This window comes from Zootoca vivipara, chromosome 5, assembly GCF_963506605.1.
Source record: "Zootoca vivipara chromosome 5, rZooViv1.1, whole genome shotgun sequence".
NCBI classification, from domain to species: domain Eukaryota; kingdom Metazoa; phylum Chordata; class Lepidosauria; order Squamata; family Lacertidae; genus Zootoca; species Zootoca vivipara.
The window spans coordinates 81,346,513-81,369,831 of record NC_083280.1 but is presented as its reverse complement, the minus strand read 5'-3'; the positions used below and the strand labels follow the sequence as shown (position 1 = coordinate 81,369,831).

Sequence of the window (23,319 nt, the reverse complement as noted above, 5' to 3'; positions counted from 1 at the left end):
ATGGAGTGCGCCTCCGGAGGTAAAGTAAAACCATTGGAGAATCACAGTGCCTGCTGTGGCTGCAGAGACCGGTAATTCGTAACTGCCTCTTGCATTGTTTTTGCTGCATTAGCAGTACCAGAGAGAACTTTCCAGGGCACAAGCATGGGCAGTGTGTATTGGGGTCCAGGGCTGCCCAGTCTATAAGACTCTCTCTCAGCCTTGCTGATGTGGTCCAAAGGAAAGCAGAGCAATACATTTGGAACCAGCTTGGCTGCAGGAGTAGCCAGGAGGAGGAGTACAAGGCTCCACCCAACCATCTTAGGGACTCCACTCTGGATTTGTGTAGGGTTTGCTCCTTAGCCTTTTCTTCTCCCAAAGATACCCTGCAAGGCAGTGGGTAGATTACTAATGAATAGCCTAATTGCCCCTCAAATAACCTCTTGTAAGTGCAGTGCTTCTGAGTACACATTATAAGAGGATCTTGCTGGATATGATAGTGCTATATTAAATGCTTATATGAAATCTTCATTTTAATTTAACTTTCAACTAATTATTAAAAAGCAGTGCCCCTCAACAGTACTAAAGGGGGTTCTGGTATGGAAGCAAACTTGGTCTCTGACAAACTGTTATAGGACTTTAGCATCTCTCCCGTTCTGCCAGGAGCAGGAGGGCTGGCTGCGAATGTGTTGATTTATTTCACTCCTTTATTGCCTTTTGTACCCATGTGGCTTTTCTGTGTTTTCTTCCTCAGCTTTGCAAAGAAGCTATTTGCAAAAAAGTAGGTTTTAAAATCACATTGCATGTTTTACTAATCCCACTAAAACTGAAATGGAAAAAATACAGGCATGTCTCCAAGTCTCACGGTTCTATTATGCATGCATATTTAACAAACAAACAAACAAATCCCCTCAAACATAGTCCCGTGCACTGGAAACAGTGAGACTTACTTCTGAAATAAACACATAAGAATTTGTTTTAGTGTACTGGGATTATACATAAACTCAATTACTGATTAATAAAGTTGACGACTATCCAATATACTTTCAGTTTGTTCATCTAAAACCTTTCACCAGAATTATGCATCTACAAACAAGGCCTTTAGCAATAACCTCAGAGGGACAAGATCCTCAGTGGACTCTTGAGTTGCTTTCATCTGGGCCTTCTGAAAAAGCGGAACAGGGTGGTTTCACTCTGTGACGTTGCTCTAGGCAGAGCTTTGTCTAGAGCAGGAGTGGGCAGGCTTGTGGGATCTACTTTGGGTTTTTTTTACTAGAACCTTACTCCCTGGAAAAGACCCTGATGTTGGGAAAGATTGAGGACACTAGGAGAAGGGGACGACAGAGGCCGACATGGTTGGACAGTGTTCGCGAAGCTATGAACATGAGTTTGACCAAACTGCAGGAGGCAGTGGAAGACAGGAGTACCTGGCGTGCTAAGGTCCATGGGGTCACGAAGAGTCGGACACGACTAAACGACTAAACAACAACAACTAGAACCTTGAGATCCACCAAGCAGAATCATATACAAGAGACCATGCCACATCCCGAAACTTTGAACAAATCATTTTGAAATCCCAACATATTAAAAAAAAACATCCATGACCCAATATTCTACTTTGTATTCTGCATAGAACTATATGACACATTTACTGCTGCCTCTTGAGTTTCCTTGCTGTTTGGTCCCACTGGAGTAGTTTATTAATGTAGCCATGTGTGCTGTGTATATGTATTTGTATGATATAACACTGAATTTTACTACATTAGACTAACATGGCTATCCTTCTGGAATCCATCATGTTTGTGGAAATGTGACTAGAGTGGTACCCACTCAAGGCCTTCTCCTGAGCTGACAGCAGCAGTTAGAAGACTCAGATAGGGCTCACCAGAAGCATCTTGGCTGCTTTTTTTTATTGGACTCACTGTATTTCATATTTCCTTTCATTACTGATTTTAAAAATACCATTGAAATTTGGAACTACTGTTCCTTGGCCCTGCATGACTTGCAGAGGAGTGGTGACAAGAATGCTCAACCTTTCCCTACCACCCATTTTCTGCATGCAACATCCTCCCACCACATCTCAAATATGGGTTTGGAAACAGAGGCTGGGGAGAAGTGACTGTGGTTGTGGTGTGTCTGTAATGCAGGGGGGGGTGCACCTTCCAAGGCTTTCAAGATACAACAACCAAGCAAAACACACAAGTCAGAATATGAGGTTCCTGGAGCATCTGATGCAGAGGAAGCTAATCCACAAACTGGCAAGCTGATCTACAACTCATATTTAAAATGAACGGGGCATCTCTTGCTACTGCTCGTAAAATGTGCATTTAACTTGCAGCTTGTGACGATGGTTGACATCACCATTGCTACTCCAGCCCCGGAACACAGTCATTCATTTGATCATGAGCATGCATGGTTGTCTGTCATCTTGCAATCAAACTGATTCACTGCATGGATGTGCTGTGACATATGTAGTATAGGGACAGTGTAAAAGACGGAACCTGCAGGAATAGGCTCTTTATTATAAATGAGCCATAGAGAGTGTGATGTATTAGAGGCACTTGAGACAAATATTGTAGAACACAAGCCATTCCAATATTGTACTTTACCCTGGCCTTTGATACCTGAGATGTATGTTTTGGGACTCACCCTATTTTTACATCTGTGGTTTGTTTTAGACTGTTGCAATGCTGTAGTTTAAATTATTGTAACCTGTCCTCAGATGTCATGTTCACACAAGAGTCATGGAATGGCCCACAAGTGCAACTTTTAAGCTAGCCAAACCGAGAAAATAGTGACTAGATGGGATTGATGCAGGAAGCCACAACATGTGCACAGAGACAACTATTGGATACTGTTTCCAGACAATAAACTGCTGGCAGTGTCAACTTCTGAGCTACCCAAACCAACAAATTCACCATGTACAGATTACTAGGTTAGATTCATGGAGTAAGCAAAAAAACAAACAAACAAAAACAGTCCACAGAAACTACATTCTAACATCCATTCTGAGCTATAAATGATTTCCCAGAACACTTTCCAAGCTAGTCAAAGCAACCAGATTCACTATTTAAACATGACTAGATTGGCTTCATGTAGTAAGCCACAAACTGTTCACAGAAACCATATTCACATGTTGGTTACAGGTCATAAACAATGCTCTAGAAAAATGGCCCAGAACACCAGCTTCTAGCCCAGGCATCCCCAAACGTCCGCCCTCCAGATGTTTTGGACTACAATTCCCATCTTCTCCAACCACTGGTCCTGTTAGCTAGGGATCATGGGAGTTGTAGGCCGAAACATCTGGAGGGCTGCAGTTTGGGGGTGCCTGTTCTAGCCAAACCAACTAATTCCCCAGTTACACACAGATAGATCAGCTTATATAGTAAAACACAGAATGTCCACAGAAACCATGTTCCAATTCCCATTTTTGGCAATAAAAGGTATTCTGGGGAAATGGTCCAGAACATCGTCATCAATTAATTAAATTTCTATAATACCTTTCATCGGACGATCACAGGGCTGATTTCTATAGCTAGAGCTATAGATATAAAACATACCATTACAACAAACATAAACAATACCCTCCCAGAGTTTAAAAGTTTAATTAGTCGGAGAGAAGAGGACTCTTTCTGCCTGCCACATATGTAACAAAGGAGCCAGGCGAGCCTCCCTGGGGAGAGCATTCCACAAGCAGGGAGCCACCACAGAAAAGGTCTGTTCTCGTGTTGCTGCCCTTCAGGCCCCTAGTGAAGGAGGCACTTGAAGAGGGGCCTCAGATGATGATTGCAGGGTCCAGGTCGGTTCATTTGGATATTATCAGTTATTAGGATGTTTTGTGGCTTACTATATTACCCCCATCTGGCTCAATGTGACTTTTGACCTGGGTATATTTGGATAGCTCAGAAGTGGACTATTTTTCTGGGACACCATTAATCCAAATTTGGTTTCTGCGGAAGTTTTGTGGCTTATTCAATTCACAGTGTCATCACACAACTATACTTCTCCATAACATCTGACTCGGGGGAGGTTGTATATGACCTGGAACATTGTCTGGGCGCAGTGGTGGACCAGATGAGGGCTAGTAAACTGAGCTTGAACACTGGGAAGACAGAGACTTGGTTACGATTTCTGGTTGTGAATAGGTGTGTGTCAATCTGATCTTTTTCTATGGTTTATTACTGTGGATCACGGCATGAGTAAAAAGGTTAGCATAACTTAATATGACAGGAGATCCCCATTATGAACTTTCTTGACCCTGGTCCCAGACTGATCTCAAACGTGTCCTGGAAGGCATCGAGGAGACATATTGAGCTCCTAATACCTTGTATAAAGATCAGCCCATGTAATCTAGTTACCAGTGAAATCTAATCAACATCTCCTGCTAAAGAATGGTTGCTACACTGACAAAATGGTGTGGTAACCTTAAGGCAGGATGCAAACAAGGATGACCAGTGTAGCTATTGCTCAGTAGGATTATACCGGTAATCTTTCACCTTTCAATTAAGCAAAATAAACAAAATAGGAAATAGGCAGGAAACTATGGGAAGAAACAATAGATTAGAAATATTGGAATTATTAGAATTAGCCCCCCGACCTCCTCCATTAGAATGCATTGGCTAAAATTAGTACAAAACCCCTAAATTTTCAATGGTTGGTTAGCTCTCAAAGTTCCAACAGGGAACTTAGCACTCTTAAGGAACCAACACACACCCTTTCTCTGGAATGAGTCACAGAATGTGATTTCTAAGCAAGTTTTGTGATTTCCTACATCAGTCTGTCTCATTATACAGTGCTACCTCGGGTTACAGACGCTTCAGGTTACAGATGCTTCAGGTTACAGACTCCGCTAACCCAGAAATAGTACCTCGGGTTAAGAATTTTGCTTCAGGATGAGAACAGAAATCGCGTGGCGGCAGCAGGAGGCCCCATTAGCTAAAGTGGTACCTCAGGTTAAGAACAGTTTCAGGTTAAAAACAGACCTCCAGAACGAATTAAGTTCCGAGGTACCACTGTATCTGGTGAATTTGGCTGGTTTCAACAGCTCAGAAATTGGTTTCTGGACTGTTGTTCTAGATTTAAAACACCATTTATGCTCTGAAACAGATACCAGAATATGGTTTCTGTGGATATTTTGTGACTATAAAAATTCCAGGCCATTTCCCTGGAAAACCATTTAGTGCCTTGACCAGGTATTGGAGTGTGGTTTTAATTGATGTTTTGTGGTTTTCTGCTTCAACCTTTCAAGTAGGTTTGCTAAGCTTAGAAGCCGGTGTTCCAAGCAGTTCATGGTCATCCTGTTCTGAAATGGATGGGATCTGGGTGTGAATGGGTTAATTAAAAGTACACTGTTTGGATTCTTTGAGTTCTAAAATATTATTCTCCACAGTCTCACATCCCATAGTGCCCAGAATGGGCACCAGAACATGGCTTCTGTGGGCATTTTGAGGCTTAATACACCATTCCTATTGGGTCCTATTGGATGAGTTAAAAGTTGGCTTTCTGGGCAATTTTTCTGGAATATTGTTTATTGCCTGGAATGAGTATCAGAACATGGCTGCTCTGGATTTTTTGCAGCTTATTCAACCAATCCCATATAATCATGGTTGACCTGTGGATTTGATTGGTTTGGATAGCTTGGAAGTTGATGTCTGAGGTCATTTTTCTGGGATACCATTTAATGCTTGGAATGGGTATCAGGGTGTGGCTTTTGTGGATATTTTGTGGCTATTTTAGTTGGTTGAACTAGCTGGTTGGTTTGATGAGAGCCACCCAGTCAGATGGGCGGGGTACAATTTTGTTGTTGTTGTTTTCAAAGCGTGCCTTCAGGGCTGTTCCAAGCAGGTTTAGGGCATGAAGGGGCTAATAAAAAGGATTCTTTGTGTTCTGAAATATTGTTCTCAACTGTTGCTGACACTTCCTACTGTGCCCAGAATAGTAGAGTGTGTTTTATGTGGACATTTTGTGGCTTTGTGTTTGATTTGCATTTGGCTTGATATGACTGGTGAATTTGGTTGGTTTGCCTAGCTCAAGAGTTGGCGTTTCCAACTATTTTTCCAACTATTTTTCCACCATACAATATATTTCTTGGAATGGAATGGCAATCTCTCCACTTGATTTCAGTGGAAGTTTTGTGGTTTACTGCATCAATTTCATCAAGTCACTACGTGGCTAATTTGGTTAGCTCAGAAGTTGGCATTCTGAGATGTCCAGGGCAATTCCATTCTGCTCCAGGTGGGTCTTGGGTGTGAAGGGGTTAAATAAAAGTTTACTGTTGCAGTGGTTTCAGTTCTAAAATGTTGCTCTCAGGCTTCTGTAACATATATCTTTGTACCCAAAATGGGTATCTGAATGTCTTTTCTGTGGACATTTTGTTGCTTTTTTGGATCAGTCCCAAGAAATCTCATTGGACTGGGAGATTTGGTCAGCTTGACATTCCTGGCGCTTTTGCCAGAATTTGTTTTTCACCTAGCAGGTATAGGAATGTGAAGGAGTAAATGAAAAAATATATTGGAATAGTTTTTGTTCGGAAAAAAATATTGTTCTCAATTGTCTTTAACACATTCCTCTGCTTTTTCCTGTGTAAAGGGTTTTTCCACCCTGTTCCAGTTTTTACACTGTCCTTGTACAATGCAAGTACAGGCATCTGAAATGTGTCCCTTTCAAACCTCAGGTGTGGTTTTTAACTCTGCTTGTTTCATAAGGCAGTTGTTTCTCTTTCCCTTTTCTCCATAGAGATGAATGTATAGTGAGAAAATTGGATACCTCTGCACACTGTGAACTTCGGTGCTGTACGGAGGGGCCAGTAAGAAATGGCCTCATTGGGCAGCGGGCCCCCTCCATCAATCCCGAGAGACTGAAAGATTTTGGTGAAGAGGATTACCTAAATGGGGGAGTGAAGACCTGGGAAATGAAGATAATCAGCCATAACGAGGAACTGCTAAGAGATCCAGTTGTTCGCCCAGAAAGAAGTAGTGTGCCAGCCTACAACAAGTTTATCCGATTTGAAGATATCAGTGCAGCAGCGTTCAAAATTCAGTGTGGGGTCCAGAAAACGCCCTGTACGGTACGATAAGCGACTTGTTTCACAACGCTAGTTAAAATGCAACGCATCCTAGAAGTTATTTACTTTATCAGTGCCTCACTGACTTTAGTATAGCGTTCGGATTGTGGCCTTGCTTTAAACTTCTGCGCACAAGGCAAAGATGAAGGCAACTTAGCCCAAACAAAGTGCCTTATACAGGTTGGGCACCTGTTAGCAATGTTTCTCATTATCTCACATGGGTCTCTGCTCAGTATGGGACCCTCCAGACTGTCAGTATTTTGCAGGAGGAATTCGGGCGCATACTGGAACCTTAAATTTGCACAATTAAAGTGAATTAATGCAGTCTTTCACCCTAGCACAACAAATTCACTTTAAAAAAACAACCCATAGACTTTTGTGGTTTGGAAAGGGGCAGAGATCAAATTAACTCCAGAATGTTCCATTGTTTTCAGTATTCCAGGCTTTCAAAGCAGTATGGACTGGACATATATCTAAAGAAAGAGTTCCTTCAGTACACAGGATCTGTGAAGGAGCGGGGTGTGCTTTACCTTCTGATGTCTTTGCAACAGGTAGGAAAACCAGTGGAGCAAAATCTGAGCATCAGAGTGAAGTGGCTCTTCACTCAATTTATAAACAACCCTGTGAGGTAAGTTGGCCCGAAAGAGAACACTTCTCTCCCCGTCCCTTAAAAAAAAAACCCCCACCACCTCTGTATTTGTCACCTTTGGACAAAATCAGCCAAGCTAAGAGGGACTTTCCCAACGTCTTCCAAAATAAGATTCGTAGTTAAATGGGGATGTGAACCATGGTTTGCAATGTGTAAGCACGCACTGTCATGTTCTAGTCTGATGCCAGATCCCGTAGGCTTTTTAGGGACACACAGTCAACTTGCTCCAGCAGTGGTTGAGAGCAGATTGAGGGCTTGTAAGCTTCTTCCACCAGACTGCCTCTTCTAGGCTCCATCTCCTTGTAGAGAACTTCAGATTCTTACAGGGTCAACCCTCTGGCTTGAAGATGGGCACTCCGCCTCTGTTCTGTAGTCTTCTGTCAGTTGCCTGTGCTGCCAAACCAGAGAGGTACTGTGAGAAGCATTATGGTCCTCTGATAGGAACCAGCAACTGACAACCTTTAGGCCAGAAGCGGCCAACCTTTTTTTGGCTTGTAGATTGTGCTGCCACCTCTCCAGGGGTTGCATGCCAGCAGTAGCCATAGCCAAAAAGTGGGCAACTGCACACTCCCTGGCCCACCACTTTCCAAGTGCTCTTCAAAGTGACCTCCCCATAAAACTACTTGCTAACCAGTGCCCTATGATTTGATGCTTTGTGTTCTGCAGGATCAGCAAAGGAAAGGTGTGATCGTTGCCTCGGACACTAACTTCTCCATGGCAGTAGCATATCATGCCTCAGAGCACCAAATCCCGGTGTTTGTCATCATGTCCACCAGCACCTTGCCAGCCAGAGTTAAAATGTGCCGTGAATACGGTGCCATGGTCATTTCCTATGGCTCTACAGCGAGAGATGCTCAGATGCATGCCAAGAGGCTGGCACAAGAAAACGGCTACTTGTATCTTGAAGAGTAAGTGGGTATTTAACAGATAATAACCACAACACTCAGGATGACCTTTTATAACAACATCACTATGAAGATCTTGTCAGAAACACAACTTGAGCCTTACCATATGTGGTGATGGGGAAAAGATGGGCTATATTTTGTGCATCATCATCACGACAAGAACACTGCAGATAAATCCTCCCTAGGTAGGAATACCAGTAATGGAACATTTCCAGTGTTGCACATTATTTTCTTGGCTAAAAGTAGAAAAGTCCATTTGTTTCTGTAATTCTCTGAGCGGAAAATGTAACACATGTATTGGCCGCAGTGTCACAATAACTGTTGAGATACCTTGGAACTGGAATATTTTCTTTCTTGCTAGCCATAAGCGTCAAGCAATAAGTATTCTGGATCTCTGCTTGCTGCATCCACTGATGAGGCCAATGGAACAAACAGCTTCCAAAAGCTATTTGGTACAATATTCCCATTAATTTGTCATCCTGCAGGTTAACAAATCAAATAAAAACAACTCTTATAATTAGCTCTCCCCACTTCTTCCTGATCTGGTATTGCTGCCCCCACTTTAAACTTTGTTTCCTCCGGTTTACTCATAACTTGCTTGCTAACTGAAGGAGTTTTTTAGTTAGGATTTGGGCTACCTTAAAACTTCTTTGTAGCCTTCAGGGAGGTCCTCCAAGTTAGAAGTTAAGGTATCAGATGTTGGCTTTGGGTCATGGAAAGACTTATTCAATGTTGGTCTGCTCTGCATTTCTGCAAAGAGCTAAACTGAAAAGCTGTAGTTTCCTGTAAATTCCTTGCTGCCCAGAACGCTAAACTGACTTTGCACTTATAGCAGATTAAGAAAGAGATCCGATGCCATTTCTTACATTTTGAATGAGAGCAGAAAGCACAAGAGAAAGGAGAGAAATAGCAGAATAACCCAGAGATTCCTGCCAAACCATAGCTGGTTTTTGCTGGAAAAACAACAACTAGAATAGCCCTCTCAGCTCTCTGAGAGAAAAAATGTACATTACAGACTTAATCTGATTTAATAGTTATGTCCTTTCCTTAGAATATCCTGGGGACTTTTTGGACTACAAGGCGGCAAAGGGATCTCTAATGTTGATTCTCAGCTGACTCATCAAAAACAACTCCCCCTTTTTGGGGGGGCAGGGGAACATGATAGCTACACTTGTAAAGAACAAATGCCAGTTTGGAGTACAGATGTGCCCTCTGTAACCCTTCTGTTAACGTAGTCTTGTCTGCCTCCTAGCTAGTTCCAAGACATTTGCAGCAAGTGATGCATATGTTAGTTTTAAGAGTGTGTCTGTGACTTTTGTCACATGAAATGAAGTCAATTTGTCTGATGCAGTAACACCCATCCATGCATTTAAGGCAGTAAGCAAAAAAGGAGGTGGGGTGGTGGAGAGTAATCCTAAAATGGGGCTATGAAGCAGCTGTGTTGTACCACCAAGTTAGAGCAGGCAGGTATCTTCTCGAGTCTAGGCGATTAAACCCACACCAAGACCATATGATCTGCTATGGCTGCTGTTTAAAAGAAATGCATTTGCCTTCACCATTAACGATGGCATGTGCTTTGTTAAATTATCTTAAATTTACTAAACGTCTAAAATACATAGGACACTCACTTTCCCTGAATGATGGTGCAGAGGCCTGTTTCTTTCATCTCCCTGATCTGGGTATGTCTGGAAGCCTCATCAAGAGATTTCAGCGACTCAGAAGCCTGTGTGAACCTCCCAAATCCCATCCAGTCCTTAGTCCTATCTGAGTTACTCTAGATCTAGAAATGAGGGGGGGGGAGGGAGAGGGAGGAAACTTCGCACTGTTGAATACTTCAAGAGACCCAGCCGCAGTTGGGTGCTGCACCTTCACTTTAGGATTTGAGTTCCTAAAAAATTAGTCTTCAAGGTGTCACCAAACCATTTGCTGTATTGTGGGGGAAAGATATTTTTTCAGTGTGCTCAGCGCCTTATATCCTTGTACAGCTTATTCATTCATGAACAAAATATTCAAAAATAAAAGCAAAATCTTCTTTCCTTGGAGGATTTTAAGTAGAGGTTGGATGGCCATCAGTAATGCATGATATAGCTGAGATTCCTACATTGCAGGGGTTGGACTAGATGAGCCTTGGGGTCCCTTCCAACTCTACAATTCTATGATTCTATGAACAGAAGCCATAAATTATACATACAAACTAAATATATAAGCAGTGAGAGGTAATTTTTGCATTCCAACAGAATCTGCAGCTGCTTTAGCAACATGTGCATGAAGGTTAACCCTAGCTATTTTATCACAGCAAAGAATCAAGGTATTGTTCACTGCTGATGAGCAAATATTTTCCCTCTGCTTGCTTTTGCAGAGAAGACAGTTCTGTCTACCTATCAGGGCTGGGGACCATGGGACTGGAGATCTACGAACAGGTGCCAAAACTGGATGCAGTGATATTCCCGGCAGGAGCCCACTGTGGAATGCTAGCAGGCTCAGCTGCTGCACTGAAACACCTGAACCCACATATTTCTGTGATTGTAAGCATCTGTATAGATTTAGCTCCTGCACGCATGCATTTTGAAAGCTGTACTTGGCTGTATTTTGGTTCAGACTCTGGTAGTGTTAAACCAGCTTGTTGAAACTAACAATAACTAAACAGAAAGACGTTGAGCTTTGATAGAAGAGTTAAGTAGAAAAGCACACCCAAGGAGGTTCCTGGCAAATGGCACTGACAGCTTCAGCTTTTGCTCTTCAAATCACATGAGCCGATCTACCTTTAGCCATGCTTCAGAAAAGGTATTTTTCTGCGTGATGCATTGAGTCAGAAAGGGTGGAGGGTGGTGCATGGGGCAAATGTGAATCTCACTGAAAACAATGTAGTGAGGAGAGACAGGAATGGAGAATTCAAAACGCATTCCAAGACACACACAATTATTATTATTATTATTATTATTATTATTATTATTATTATTATGTGTGTGTGTGTCTATATATCACATTTTTATCAGTCTGGGATTCGGTTCCGGGACTCAATTGGATATGCATCCAATTTATGCTTGTGATTTCCGGTCCAACAAGTGAAATGTGCATGTTCGCAATATTTTTAAAAAATAATCTACAAATATTTTCCAGTCCTCCTTAAATTCTGCCTCATCTTGATTTCTAATTTTACTAGTTGCCAAGGCGGCAGATTCCGTCAACTTCAGCTGCCAATCCTCTTTAGTAGGTTTCGTAATTTATTACCCCATCAAAGGAGATCTCACAGCAGTTTACAAGATTAAAAGTGATGTAAAGCTCCAATTCACAGCTAGATCAATCGAACTTGAAAGTGCTTACCTTTGATGGATCATAGCCTAGATTTACACAGGTACAAAGATTCGGTTTCACAATGATTTGGTGAGAGTATGGCTTGGGTGCAGTTTTTCAGGGTAAGAGTTGTATCAGTCCTCTTACTTATGACAAGAGAAATGTCTGTAGCCCTGCCTCTCTGTATAATTCACACTGGCTACGTGGGCTGCCTAGTTGCAGATGAAAAACAGGGCCTGTGTGGTCGGAACGGCAACCCAATCTGAACTCCTGCAAGAATGTTACTGCTCCTGTCATAAAGGATAGGACCATCAATGGAAATTGTGTCATTCCATCTAAATGGAGCTTAAGATCTTCAGAGGCAGCTTGTGCCCTGCTATATTTTTTTATCTTGGAGAACTTTTTATATGAAAAAAGCACCCAGACTTTCCATGTCCCCACCTCCAGGCTAAAACGGTACAGTCCAAATATAAGAAGAGTTTGGATTTGATATCCCGCTTTATCACTACCCGAAGGCGTCTCAAAGCGGCTAACATTCTCCTTTCCCTCCCTCCCTCCCTCCACAACAAACACTCTGTGAGGTGAGTGGGGCTGAGAGACTTCAGAGAAGTGTGACTAGCCCAAGGTCACCCAGCAACTGCATGTTGAGGAGCGGAGACACGAACCTGGTTCCCCAGATTACGAGTCTACCACTCTTAACCACTACACCACACTGGTTCTCATAATGTAACGTAATGACACATAATGTAAGTTGATCACATTGCTCAGCTCAGGATTCTTAGATTTCGATGGCATGAAAGAGGCAAGGATGAACTTCATTGCCCATGACCACCTAACAAGTCCTTTCTGATAGGATGCTTTTGCAGTTTGTGTTTGTTAGGTTAAGTCTCCTGGGTTATTCTGGCTTAGTTCTCACTGAGGTGATAAAGGTGACTGTATTGTACTACTTTGAACTTGGGAGTTCACATGACTGAATCCTCTTTCCCATGCAACTATTCCTCTTCATCTAAAAAACTGGGTGCTGGTGGTATGGGTTCTTGACACATTTGTTCTCTGTATGCATGGAATTGTTCCGCATCTGAATCTTCCACCGGCAATCTGAAGTGGCGAAAGACAGTCACAGGTTTGCTGCCTTTGTGAAAACTAGGTCTTGTACAAGGATCTGAATTTCTGTGTCACTTTGCCTGGTCATACACACTGCCAGAGTGACTCAAGACTGTACCTAGAAAATGGTTGAGAGCAGTTGACTGAGACATGGAATGTTAGGATGCATGTTTGAAAACTAAACTGAAATGCTAAACCATCATTTAAATTGGGCTTGTCTTTCTCAGGGTGTAGAATCGGAGAGTTTCCCTGTGTTGCAGCAATCGTTAAAGATTGGTCACCCGGTAGAAGATCAAAACCATCAGTTTTACAGAGGTAAAAGACGTTGGCATCTTTTCTACTTTACATATGTTCCCATTCCATTGAAAAGGAGACACTAAGTTAACCTGTTTTGTTTTTCTGCTGTTACCTGTGCAGGTAAGGTAGCTGTTCAGATGTTCTTTGCCGTGTTATAAGCTGCAAAATGGCCAAGTATTTTTTTAAAAAAATATTTCACTTACAATTAGCAGGAAAAATAATTTACTACCTGCCCTTTCTTTTTTTAAAATGTGTTGCTTCAACCTACAGATGTGAGCGGACCTTGTTTTGGCACCAACTCATTGCAGCTGACTGGGAAATTTGTTGATAAAGTTGTAACAGTGAGGTGAGTACAGCAAAGGACAAATCAAGGACAACTATTGTCTGGTATGGTCACTTCCTAGAGCACTTCCAAGTGATTCCAAGAGGCATTTAACTTAAAACAACAACCACAACAACAACAAAAAACCCTGAACACAAAATGTACTTAATATGATATGAAGAGTGAAAGATTCATTTGGGTTGGAAAGGCATCGTAAATCACTATGTAATAAGAAAGGGGCCGGGAATCCCTCAGTGACGCTGGCTCCTACAGTCACTTTTTGCAGCAGAGGCAGAGGTGTTGTGGCCTTTTTTGGCATCCAGGGCGCCACAGCATTTGGGTTTACGGTCATTTGGAGACATCAATGACAGTCATGTGTGTTGCCACAGCCAACAGAATTAAGTGGTAGCATGGACAAATGGGGACCAGGATGGGTAAGGTAAAACAGCATTTGTGCAACAGAAAATTGATGGATATGCTTTTTGACATAAACATAGACACGCACACACAGTGACTAGTTGCCTTGTTGTGCTGCCACTTGCTGTCACACCCCGTGAAATGCTTTGGGGGGAAAGAAATGTGAGGAATCAAGTGATGTGTGCATAAGCAGCCCTCTGTTTGACCCTGCTCCTCTCACTCTTCAGAGAAGAGGACATTCTGATTGCCATGCTGAGGTTGCTGGAATACGAACGCGCCACAGTCGATGCAGAAGGATCCATTGGCCTTGCAGCTCTGGTCACTGGGAAGTTGCCAGAGTTAAAGGGTAAAAGGTACGGAAATATGAGGAAGGAAAAGAGAACTGTGTTTCTTAGATGGAATGGAAAGAGGGTTGTTTAGCCTCTCTCATTGCGCGTCCCAGATTATCCACTCCTTTTGGGTGGAACACATCCACAACCAAAGGACCCCGTTTTGAAGATATTAGAAGTGACTTCAGCTGTTCTTTGTTGTTTCTTTTCTTAGCTTCAGTGAAGCAATACTGGATGAAGGCAGGGGCTAAGCTTGCCAGAAATAATACTTCGGTTTCAGTAAAATCAAGCCCATGCCACAGTTAAAGCACTTTAGCTTATACATTACGGAGACTCCCACCACTCAGTAAAAATGGTTTTCTACTTGAGCCAATGGCCAAGCACAGCTAAAAGGAAGTTTTAGCTGTAACTCTGCCATCTCACTGCCCTTTCTTAGCATACCTTATTTAAAAGCGCCTTCCTGCCACCAAGTTCCTTTCTGGAAGGAGAGACAAGTGATCTCTTCTTGTCCCCTCATTGGCTTGTGACAGTTTGATCCTGCCAATTGCTGGACTGCAATAAGTTTACTCCACAAAGCGCAACATGCAAGCTACTAGTGAGCCAGCCTAATTCTGAACATGAACAGATGCTCTACTGGGGAAGATCCAAACCTGCTGTTTGAAACAGTTTTCCTGGGGTGTAAATGGCTGGTGCGATAGTACTCTTGGTTGATTTTGTTCACGGATGTCCGTTCTAAAAATGGCATATAGACAATAGGCTATATCTCACAATCCTTTGCACATACAAGAGATGGTGAGGTTGCCCAGGGATGTTGCCCCATCCCAACTGTATCCTAGATTGCAGCCTGTTTGTATTTTCCTGCAGAACTTGCTAGGAACCATTTAGAACTGAGTCTGTCCTACCTATAAAGCCCTTTCCTTTCATTTACAGAACTCCACCCTGGGATTCATTTCAGAGACCTGGCTTGAATTGACAGATATCAAACGAATATCATTTGCTTTGTAATCTATGCAAAAGACAGCTGTAATGGATGGGGGAAAGCAATAACATACTGTACGTTTTAGCAGATGTTATCACGCTGATATAAAATATGATGGACTTCTTTTGTATAGTAATGAATTTCTGGTGATCTTACTCGTTTTTCAGAGTGGCTGTTGCAGTGTGTAGTGGTAACCTGGAGCTCTCACTGATGAGGCAGTGCATAGATCGTGCCCTTACCCTGGACAACAGGGTCTGCAAATTCTCCATTCTGATCTCTGACTGTCCAGGCGATATTTCAAAGCTACTGGCGATCTTGGCTCGGGAGGAAACAAGGTAGCCTAGAATGATAACCAGAAAGAGTACTCAAAAAACAACTAATTGGACTGCTGACATTTATTTTATGTTTCATATTTGGGGGGGGGTGTCACATTGAAAGATACAAGAATGGGTTTATTGTTTTCTTTTGAGCTATATTTCACTGAAAGAATAAAGGAGGTAGGAATACACAATTCCAAATCTCTTCATTGCTCATTCATGTAACACCCAACCATGATTTGGTGTTACATCTGAATTGCATCTGGACTCAGGCGTCTCTTTTGAGATTCTTGGAACTTTTTCAGGTGTTATTTTGTCCCTGGGGTGAGTGGGCCTCAGGCTTGCAAACCCTGCTCTACACACTTTCTAGATACCACTACTAGAATATAAGCCAAGTGCACTAAAAGGCAGGTGTAATCCCTGCAGTATATACAGTCATACCTTGGTTTAAGTACGCCTCGGTTTGAGTACTTTCAGTTTAAGTACTCCGCAGACCCATCTGGAACGGATTAATCCACTTTCCATTACTTTCAACGGGAAAGTTCGCTTCAGGTTAAGTACGGACTTCCAGAACCAATTACACTCATACTTCAGGTTAAGTACGCTTCAGTTTAAGTACTCCGCGGACCGTCTGGAACGGATTAATCCACTTTCCATTACTTTCAGTGGGAAAGTTCGCTTCAGGTTAAGTACGCTTCAGTTTAAGTACAGACTTCCGGAACCAATTGTGTACTTAAACCGAGGTACCACTGTAATGCAAATGAATGAAGAAGTACAATAACAAGTGAAATATGAAAGAGATCAGCAGCAGTAAAGATCTTCAGCCTGTCAGCCATATCCTTCCCTTCCAGCAATGATTTCTTTTCTCTCTCTCTCTCTCTCTCTCTCTCTCTCTCCCCCCCCCCACACACACACAGAGAGAGAGAGAGAGAGAGAGAGAGAGAGAGAGAGAGAGAGAGCCCCAGCTGCTTGGCCAGAAAGTATCTGTGCATTCAAGCTGAAGACCTTGGCAGGCAACCATTTCAGCACAAGCTGGAAGAATCAAAGTTTATGGTATCTCTCTGTGCAATGCTGGAAGGGTGCTGCTGGTTCAAGTTTTCATGAGTACAGGCAGAGAGAGTCAGTGTGGCCCTACCTGAGAGAGATGGGAGAGAAAATTAAGAAAACGACCTGTGACTCTTAAGACTTTGATGCTTTCCTTGATTTTGCCCTCCTTTCCACTAATTGGGAGATGCTTAAAAAAATAAAATTACTTTCTGCACAAAGAGCATACAACTATGACTAGATCTGCTGTGATCTCACATACAATCTCTTTGTTCCAGAGTATTGGACATAAAACAAGAACACATGTACGTGGCGTCTGATCTGTTCACCAGCGAGGTAAGGAAAAGCCTTTCTCTATGGCAATCCTGCACAGACTTAGTTGTGACTGTGTAAGAATCTGCCACATACAGTCAGACCACTGGTCAAATGGCATCTGTTTTGACAGGCAGTAGCTTCTCGGGGTCTTCAGTAGAGTTCTTCCCTAACCCCTGATATTTGAGAATCTTTTAAGTGAGCAGCTAATCTAACCCTTAGGAGTGGGTTAGAATAACACTAGAACTGGAGATCCAGTGAAATTAGTTTGCAGTAGATTCAGGAAAAATAAAAGAAAATACCTCTTTTTCATAGTACATCATTAGCTTATCCCTATCACAAGATGATGACCAAGGGCTTAGATGGATTTTGACAAAGGGACAGCACTATGAATGCATGTGTCAGGGAGCATTGACCAAGTAGGACTTCCTGGAGCGACTCCCTAAGTTTTTAGTAACGTGTGTCCCTTTAGCTCACTTTATACAATTTCTGTGGAACACGGATACAGCCACGACAAAGATGATAGCTGCATAAAGTGCAATGTTTCACGAGTGAACGGTTCCATCCACCAAGAACTGCTGTGAATCCAATGTAGTCATTTAAATGAATGGAGATTGAGTATCAACAGTGCTTGGTGGTTTATACTGGCTCCAAGCTTTGCTAGGCAGCGCAGTAAATCGGAACTCGTTAGCCAACTTTTGCTTGAACATTACACATTCACTCATGGAGAGCTGAGCATTTCCTGGCTCACGTGGTTGCTTAGTGAAATACCGATGGGATGGTTTTGCTTTCTTTTACGTATAGCATTTATTCAGCTACTTTGGCCAGCTCTGGACAATTTTAATAATCCCCAGTGCTCCAATTATGTTTCGCTGGTAAAACGCAATACAGGAATATTTATAGCTGAAGCTCCCAATTGATTCCAGATTTTTGGAACTTTCATAGCCAGCAGAGATACATAGAATACATTAAAACATACATTGGAAATTCACTCGGCTTGCTAGAGAACAGATTATCTTTACAGTAAAGTACCCGGTTTCAAGAAAAACAGACTTTTGCCTCCCAGCTGCCACATGCTTTCATTTTAAAATATATAATTTTGTTGGGAAAGGGGGTGGGGGGCATAGGTTAAATGGGACTATACAATGTATATGAATAGTTGAAATAAAAATCCTTACAATACAGTTTAACAAGATTTTGTGCACACCACTCTAGAAAAATGGTTGTTCTGGGCACTTCTGGACTGTCACTCTTTTCGGGGGGACAGAGAACAGACCTGCACATAGTAAGGAGCTGTGACAGTGAGGAAGGTGTGGAATCTTTCAAAACTGGTTGGTAACAGAACCAGATAGATCTTTGGCTGGAGGCGACTGACACGTCTGTCACACACTTTGTGAATCCTGCATTTGATTCCACATCTCATGCTTTTTAAAGAGTTGCAGGATATACACAGCCCTGATCACCAATTCCCCATTTCAAGTCATATGTAGTTCCAGGGATTAATATTTCTATATCCCTTTCTCCATGCCCTGGCCTTGCCTGTCCTCGGATTATTGCCCCCTCCACAGCCTTACCCCTCCTCAGTCTCCCTTTCATATGACACCCTGCCTCTGGATACTACCATACTTTGCATTCAGCTGAAAAGCGCTCTCTCTTTCTGACTCCACATCCCAATCACTCTATCTTCATGTTAACAGCTTGCAGCTACCCCTGTTCTTGGGTTCTGTGAAGGTTTCTTCTGCATTTTTACTTCTGCATCTTGTCAGCATTGTTTCCTTGACAACTTCCCTCCTGAGTGTTCATGAAATTCTATGAGGTCACAATAACATGTCCAGTGTTTACAGGGGGCTCACAGGCAACAGGCTGGCAGCAGTGTTTTTAGCCTATTATATGTTTTGCAAGCCAGCCAAACCATACACTGTGTCTCACTTGCCAACTAGTGTGTTGTAGCGCTGCCAAAATACATTCAGTCTAAACCAGGTAAGGGTTAAGATAATTTGTAAATTCAGTTGAGCTGTTACGCCTGTTTAGAAGTGAGTCTCTTTACTGTATCAGTTTTCCAGCTGGAATTTCCTTGATGGTCTCATATACAGCTTGCGTGTCTTCATAGGTGAAAGACATATGATATACTTTATCAAATAAAAGAATTGGATGAATTACAGGTGCTGCATCAAAACCATTCTCCAGAGATGTTGTTTCCCATGTAATGATGGGAAGAATGTGAACACAATGTGGTCCTAATCTCCCTGCTGTATACAGTGATCTCAGATGATGGTCCTAGGATGCTCCTGGATGGGTAGGCAGCAGTGAGTTATGAAGAAGTTGCCCCAGTTTTAGTGGCGGCAGCAGGGGAAGGTATAGTAGGAGTGGGGGAGCTGACCACCATCTGGAGTGGAGACCTATACCTTTGGTTCCTCTCCTGATTCTCAAGTAGTCACTGTTCCAATACATCAGTATGGAGATTGAAGGCATGGGAGCAGCAATGAACTCCTTTGCCGTGGCTGGACTATGCCACGTGGTTAACTCTGGAACTGTAGCAGCGCTTTCTCCCTGTAAATCTAGTGGGTGTTCAGATCGCCTGTCTTTGGACACTTGTGGAACCTGAAGCATTCCTGAATGCTCTTGGGGGAATCTTCCAGGGGAGATGCAGACGATCATGCTGAAACCCTGGCTTTGCTATGGCCTGGCAAGATGAAACGGGCAGTTGGCCCAATCACTCCCCAGCATCCTCTCTAGCCCCGTGGAGCCTGAGTGGCTCCTTGATATCCCGGGGAGCTTCTGGCTATAATGCAAGCTGCATGAAGACTAGAGCCCCAATGGTGCAAAACATGCTCCGAAGCCAACTGAATGCTGGCTAGCGCACATAATCATGCTTACCATGTGGTGATGTGGGCTGCGAAGAAGGCTCATTTTGTAGCTTGCATGGCATCCTCTAGTACGGTAACTAGTGGCGAAGCAACCTCTGAAGTATGCAGAGACCCACTGTGACCAACTGGCTACGCATTGGAAGGGATAAGTCTAACTTCGGAGTGACCTTGATTCCACAGTTCCAGATGAAGTATCCAACGCCAAGGATGTGTTGTGGGATGTTTCACCTTATGCAGTCCCCTGGGGTACACAAGGTGCTGGCGGCCATATGCCCAGCCATTGCCCCTCTTGGCTTATTAAAAATAGCAGGGGTGATTTGACTGCTTGGGGCCAGAATGTGGGTACCGCTTCATTGCATGAGAGGGGGGTGCATTCTTTCAGGCCTCAGTTCTTGCCCAGGCATCCTTTGCCACTTGCTTTCTTTAGCTGAGTAACAAAAAGTGGGGTTTTTCCCAAACACACATTTGCTAGGTGTAGTAGGAGCATTTGTGGGGAGAGTCACTGAGGATGGGAGTGGGAGAGTTAAGTCTTCCTTGCCTGCTGATTCCTCCAGCATTCCCTCCTGTCAGGTCTCCCCAAGCTAGAAGAAAAATGGGACAAATGGGTGAAGGCAGGGGAGGAGTTGTGAGTGGACAGCCTCCCGTTTGCCTTGCAACACGGAGCTCTCAACAGAATGATTTGAATGCATGTGTGAGCTGCGTCACATCGTTGTCTTGAATGCCTTGAAAGCTGCACACAGTCGGAATATTGCAGATGCCAGATGGGGACTTTTTTAGGCAACAGCAAACACATGTGCTCCATGTAGACGATGGCGTCTTGCCAAATGGCTGGGTGGGGTGCTCCAAAGCGCTCCGCACGAGTTGTTTCCCAGCCCTCATTTATTGTTTTTATACGGGGAGCTTGCCAGCTCTGCAACTCTCTTAATCTGCACCCCTTTGTTTAGCCTGACATTCCTCAGTGCAGGTGTGTGATAGCTATTTTTTAAATGTCTCTTTTTTCCCAGCAACAAAAAAAATCAGCCAGCCTGGCTTTTGAATTTAAAAATATCCTCTAAAACAGGTGAAGTCCTTTCACCTCCTATATGTTGGCCATTTTAACCCCAAGTAAACCTGCCCTCTGGGCACACGGCAGGGCTTAAAGCAGGGATAAGGTTTCCTGCAAGACAAGGCAGGGCTCACCGAGACTTAGCCCTAGTCTGTGTGCTAAGAAAAAAAGTATTGTGTTATCTAGAAGACACTGAGCACATTTGAGCACAAAGTGCATTTTGGTCACAGATGAGGAACCAGAGCTCTTGTGTACCTCAGAGAAACGAGAGGAATGACTTCCAGCTCAGAAAGTGCGTCTTCCTAATAACCCTGAGCATTGGCACCACTCATTAGAGATACAGCATTTGCCAGGAGTCAGACGTAGAACTGAACAATCACCTATGATCTCAAGATCATCTGTGGGGCAAAATACAGAACAATCACACCAGTCACTGCAGACTTGCCTGGCATTTTTGCTGAAAGAGAAACCATCAACCACGCCATTTGCCTTCAATCGGTTGGCAACAGCGGCACACAGATCAAAATAAAAACCCAATTTCTGGTCATGGGAACTGGCCCTTAAGAATAGAGTCTTATGCCTAGTTCACACATAAACTTCCTTTCTACTTGATGGCTCCTGCTTGTCTGTGCTGTCAATACTTTATTCATAACAGCAAACATATATACCTGATCTGACGTTTCCTAAGAGAACTGGAGGAGAATGAAAGCGGGCCTTAGAAGCAAGGCTTTAATGGAGTCTTTGGGTATTTACTGAAGAATCAGCAACTCACGATGCTTTCAGAAGACAACTGTTATCTTCCAGCTGCTCTGTCTAGGAGCGTTGCACTCCGGAGGAGCAGTTGTTATAGCCAAAGGCAGGGGTAGGGTGCCTCAGTCTTGGGGGCCAAATGTGCCCCCCCAAGTCTGTCCATCCAACCCTCCTGACCAGGCATCCCCAAACTGCAGCCCTCCAGATGTTTTGGCCTACAACTCCCATGATCCCTAGCTAGCAGGACCAGTGGTTGGAGAAGATGGGAATTGTAGTCCAAAACATCTGGAGGGCTGAAGTTTGGGGGTGCCTGCTCCAGACTCTCCCTGGGCCATGCCTCCTCCCTCAAGCAACATTCCTCACCAGCCCTGCCCTGTGCTTTTGCCTGGACAGAATGTCCTCTGGAACTGCGATGGCTCCCACTCACCTGAGTGGAGGGGTGTGGGTGTGTGCACGCATGCCCACCCAGACACCTCTGATTTTTCATGGTTGAAATGTAGCCAGCTGCACAAAGGAAAGATTCACATCCATTCCTCCATCAGTTTTCCTCCAGCACTGCCCAGCAATGGTGTGTGACCCCTAGAATGCTGCTCATGATAGAATGTGGTATTTGGGGAGGAAAAGGTTTCCTAGAGCGGTATCACTGAATGTGGGTGCTTCACACATGGTGGACTGAACCAAAGTCCAACCATTTTATAGTGGCAAAGTCTCTGCGGACGAAAAACCTGGGAATAATCATGATGTTTGTTGCTGTTGTTTTCCAGGTCATGTGCATTGTAGAGACCAGAGACAAAATCCACACTGCCCAGTTAAGGAACGCCCTGCTAGACTGCTACCCAATGATGAGATGGATGGAGCGGTGATGAGCCAGCCAATTTGAAAAGCTCCACGATCATCTTCTTATGTCTCAGTTTCAGGAAAGTTGAAGACATTATTGTTGCTTATTTCTATAGAGCCATCACACTGTACATGGTGCTTTACAAAGAACCGGGATCGACAGGCTCCGACTACCCTAAGAGGTTTACAGTCTAAAACGGCATTGCAATCAAAAATACAATTGCGACAGCACTGGTATGTTTAAATCTTGCAAAATGAGAAAGTTAGGAAATAGCAGTAGGGTTTCTCTTCTGCATATTCTCTCAAATCAGAATGAAACACCTGCCCTGTATCATGAAGTTTAATAACTTATATCTTTAACTTAAGTGCTTCATAGCAGCTGCAGAGTTTCAACTGTAATATTTATATTAGTTATGTATTTCCCCCCCCCTACCCCCCCATGTGACACCACCCCCAAATTGCCTTCAGGATGATATAACTGAGAAACTGCTGAGGTCCTATATCCATTGTATAGACTCTTGTAAAATATAGCAAGTAAATTCCAAAAAGGGACTTCTTCAATCTCTTCTTCTGTGTAGGCAATTGCTGCTCCTGATGAATGATACTCATTGCTTCCTCATTGCTTTGCTTATTCCACATCTTCCAAGCCAGAAAATATTACTTCGGCCTTGCAATAAGTCCAAAAAATTACAAGTCCACAGAAATGTTTACAAGCCTGCCTACTCTATGCTAGTTATTTGTACCACCCTGACAATCCGAAAGAGGGGAGGTGAGAGAGTCCAGGATATCCCAATTTGCAAAAGCTTCTC

The 23,319-nt window shown here is 43.3% G+C and overlaps 1 protein-coding gene across 1 annotated transcript; it reads left to right on the top strand.

Moving 5' to 3' along the window:
* LOC118096624 (L-threonine ammonia-lyase) lies at positions 1–22,832 on the top strand. The gene is made up of 12 exons (XM_060275207.1): positions 1–71; positions 734–760; positions 6,715–7,045; positions 7,477–7,593; positions 8,358–8,599; positions 10,956–11,121; positions 13,222–13,309; positions 13,562–13,637; positions 14,258–14,383; positions 15,506–15,673; positions 16,978–17,035; positions 22,438–22,832. Exons 1-12 carry the CDS (start codon positions 1–3, stop codon positions 22,534–22,536), a joined length of 1,569 nt encoding a protein of 522 aa, XP_060131190.1. The 3' UTR covers positions 22,537–22,832.
* Positions 22,833–23,319: the final 487 nt, after the last annotated feature.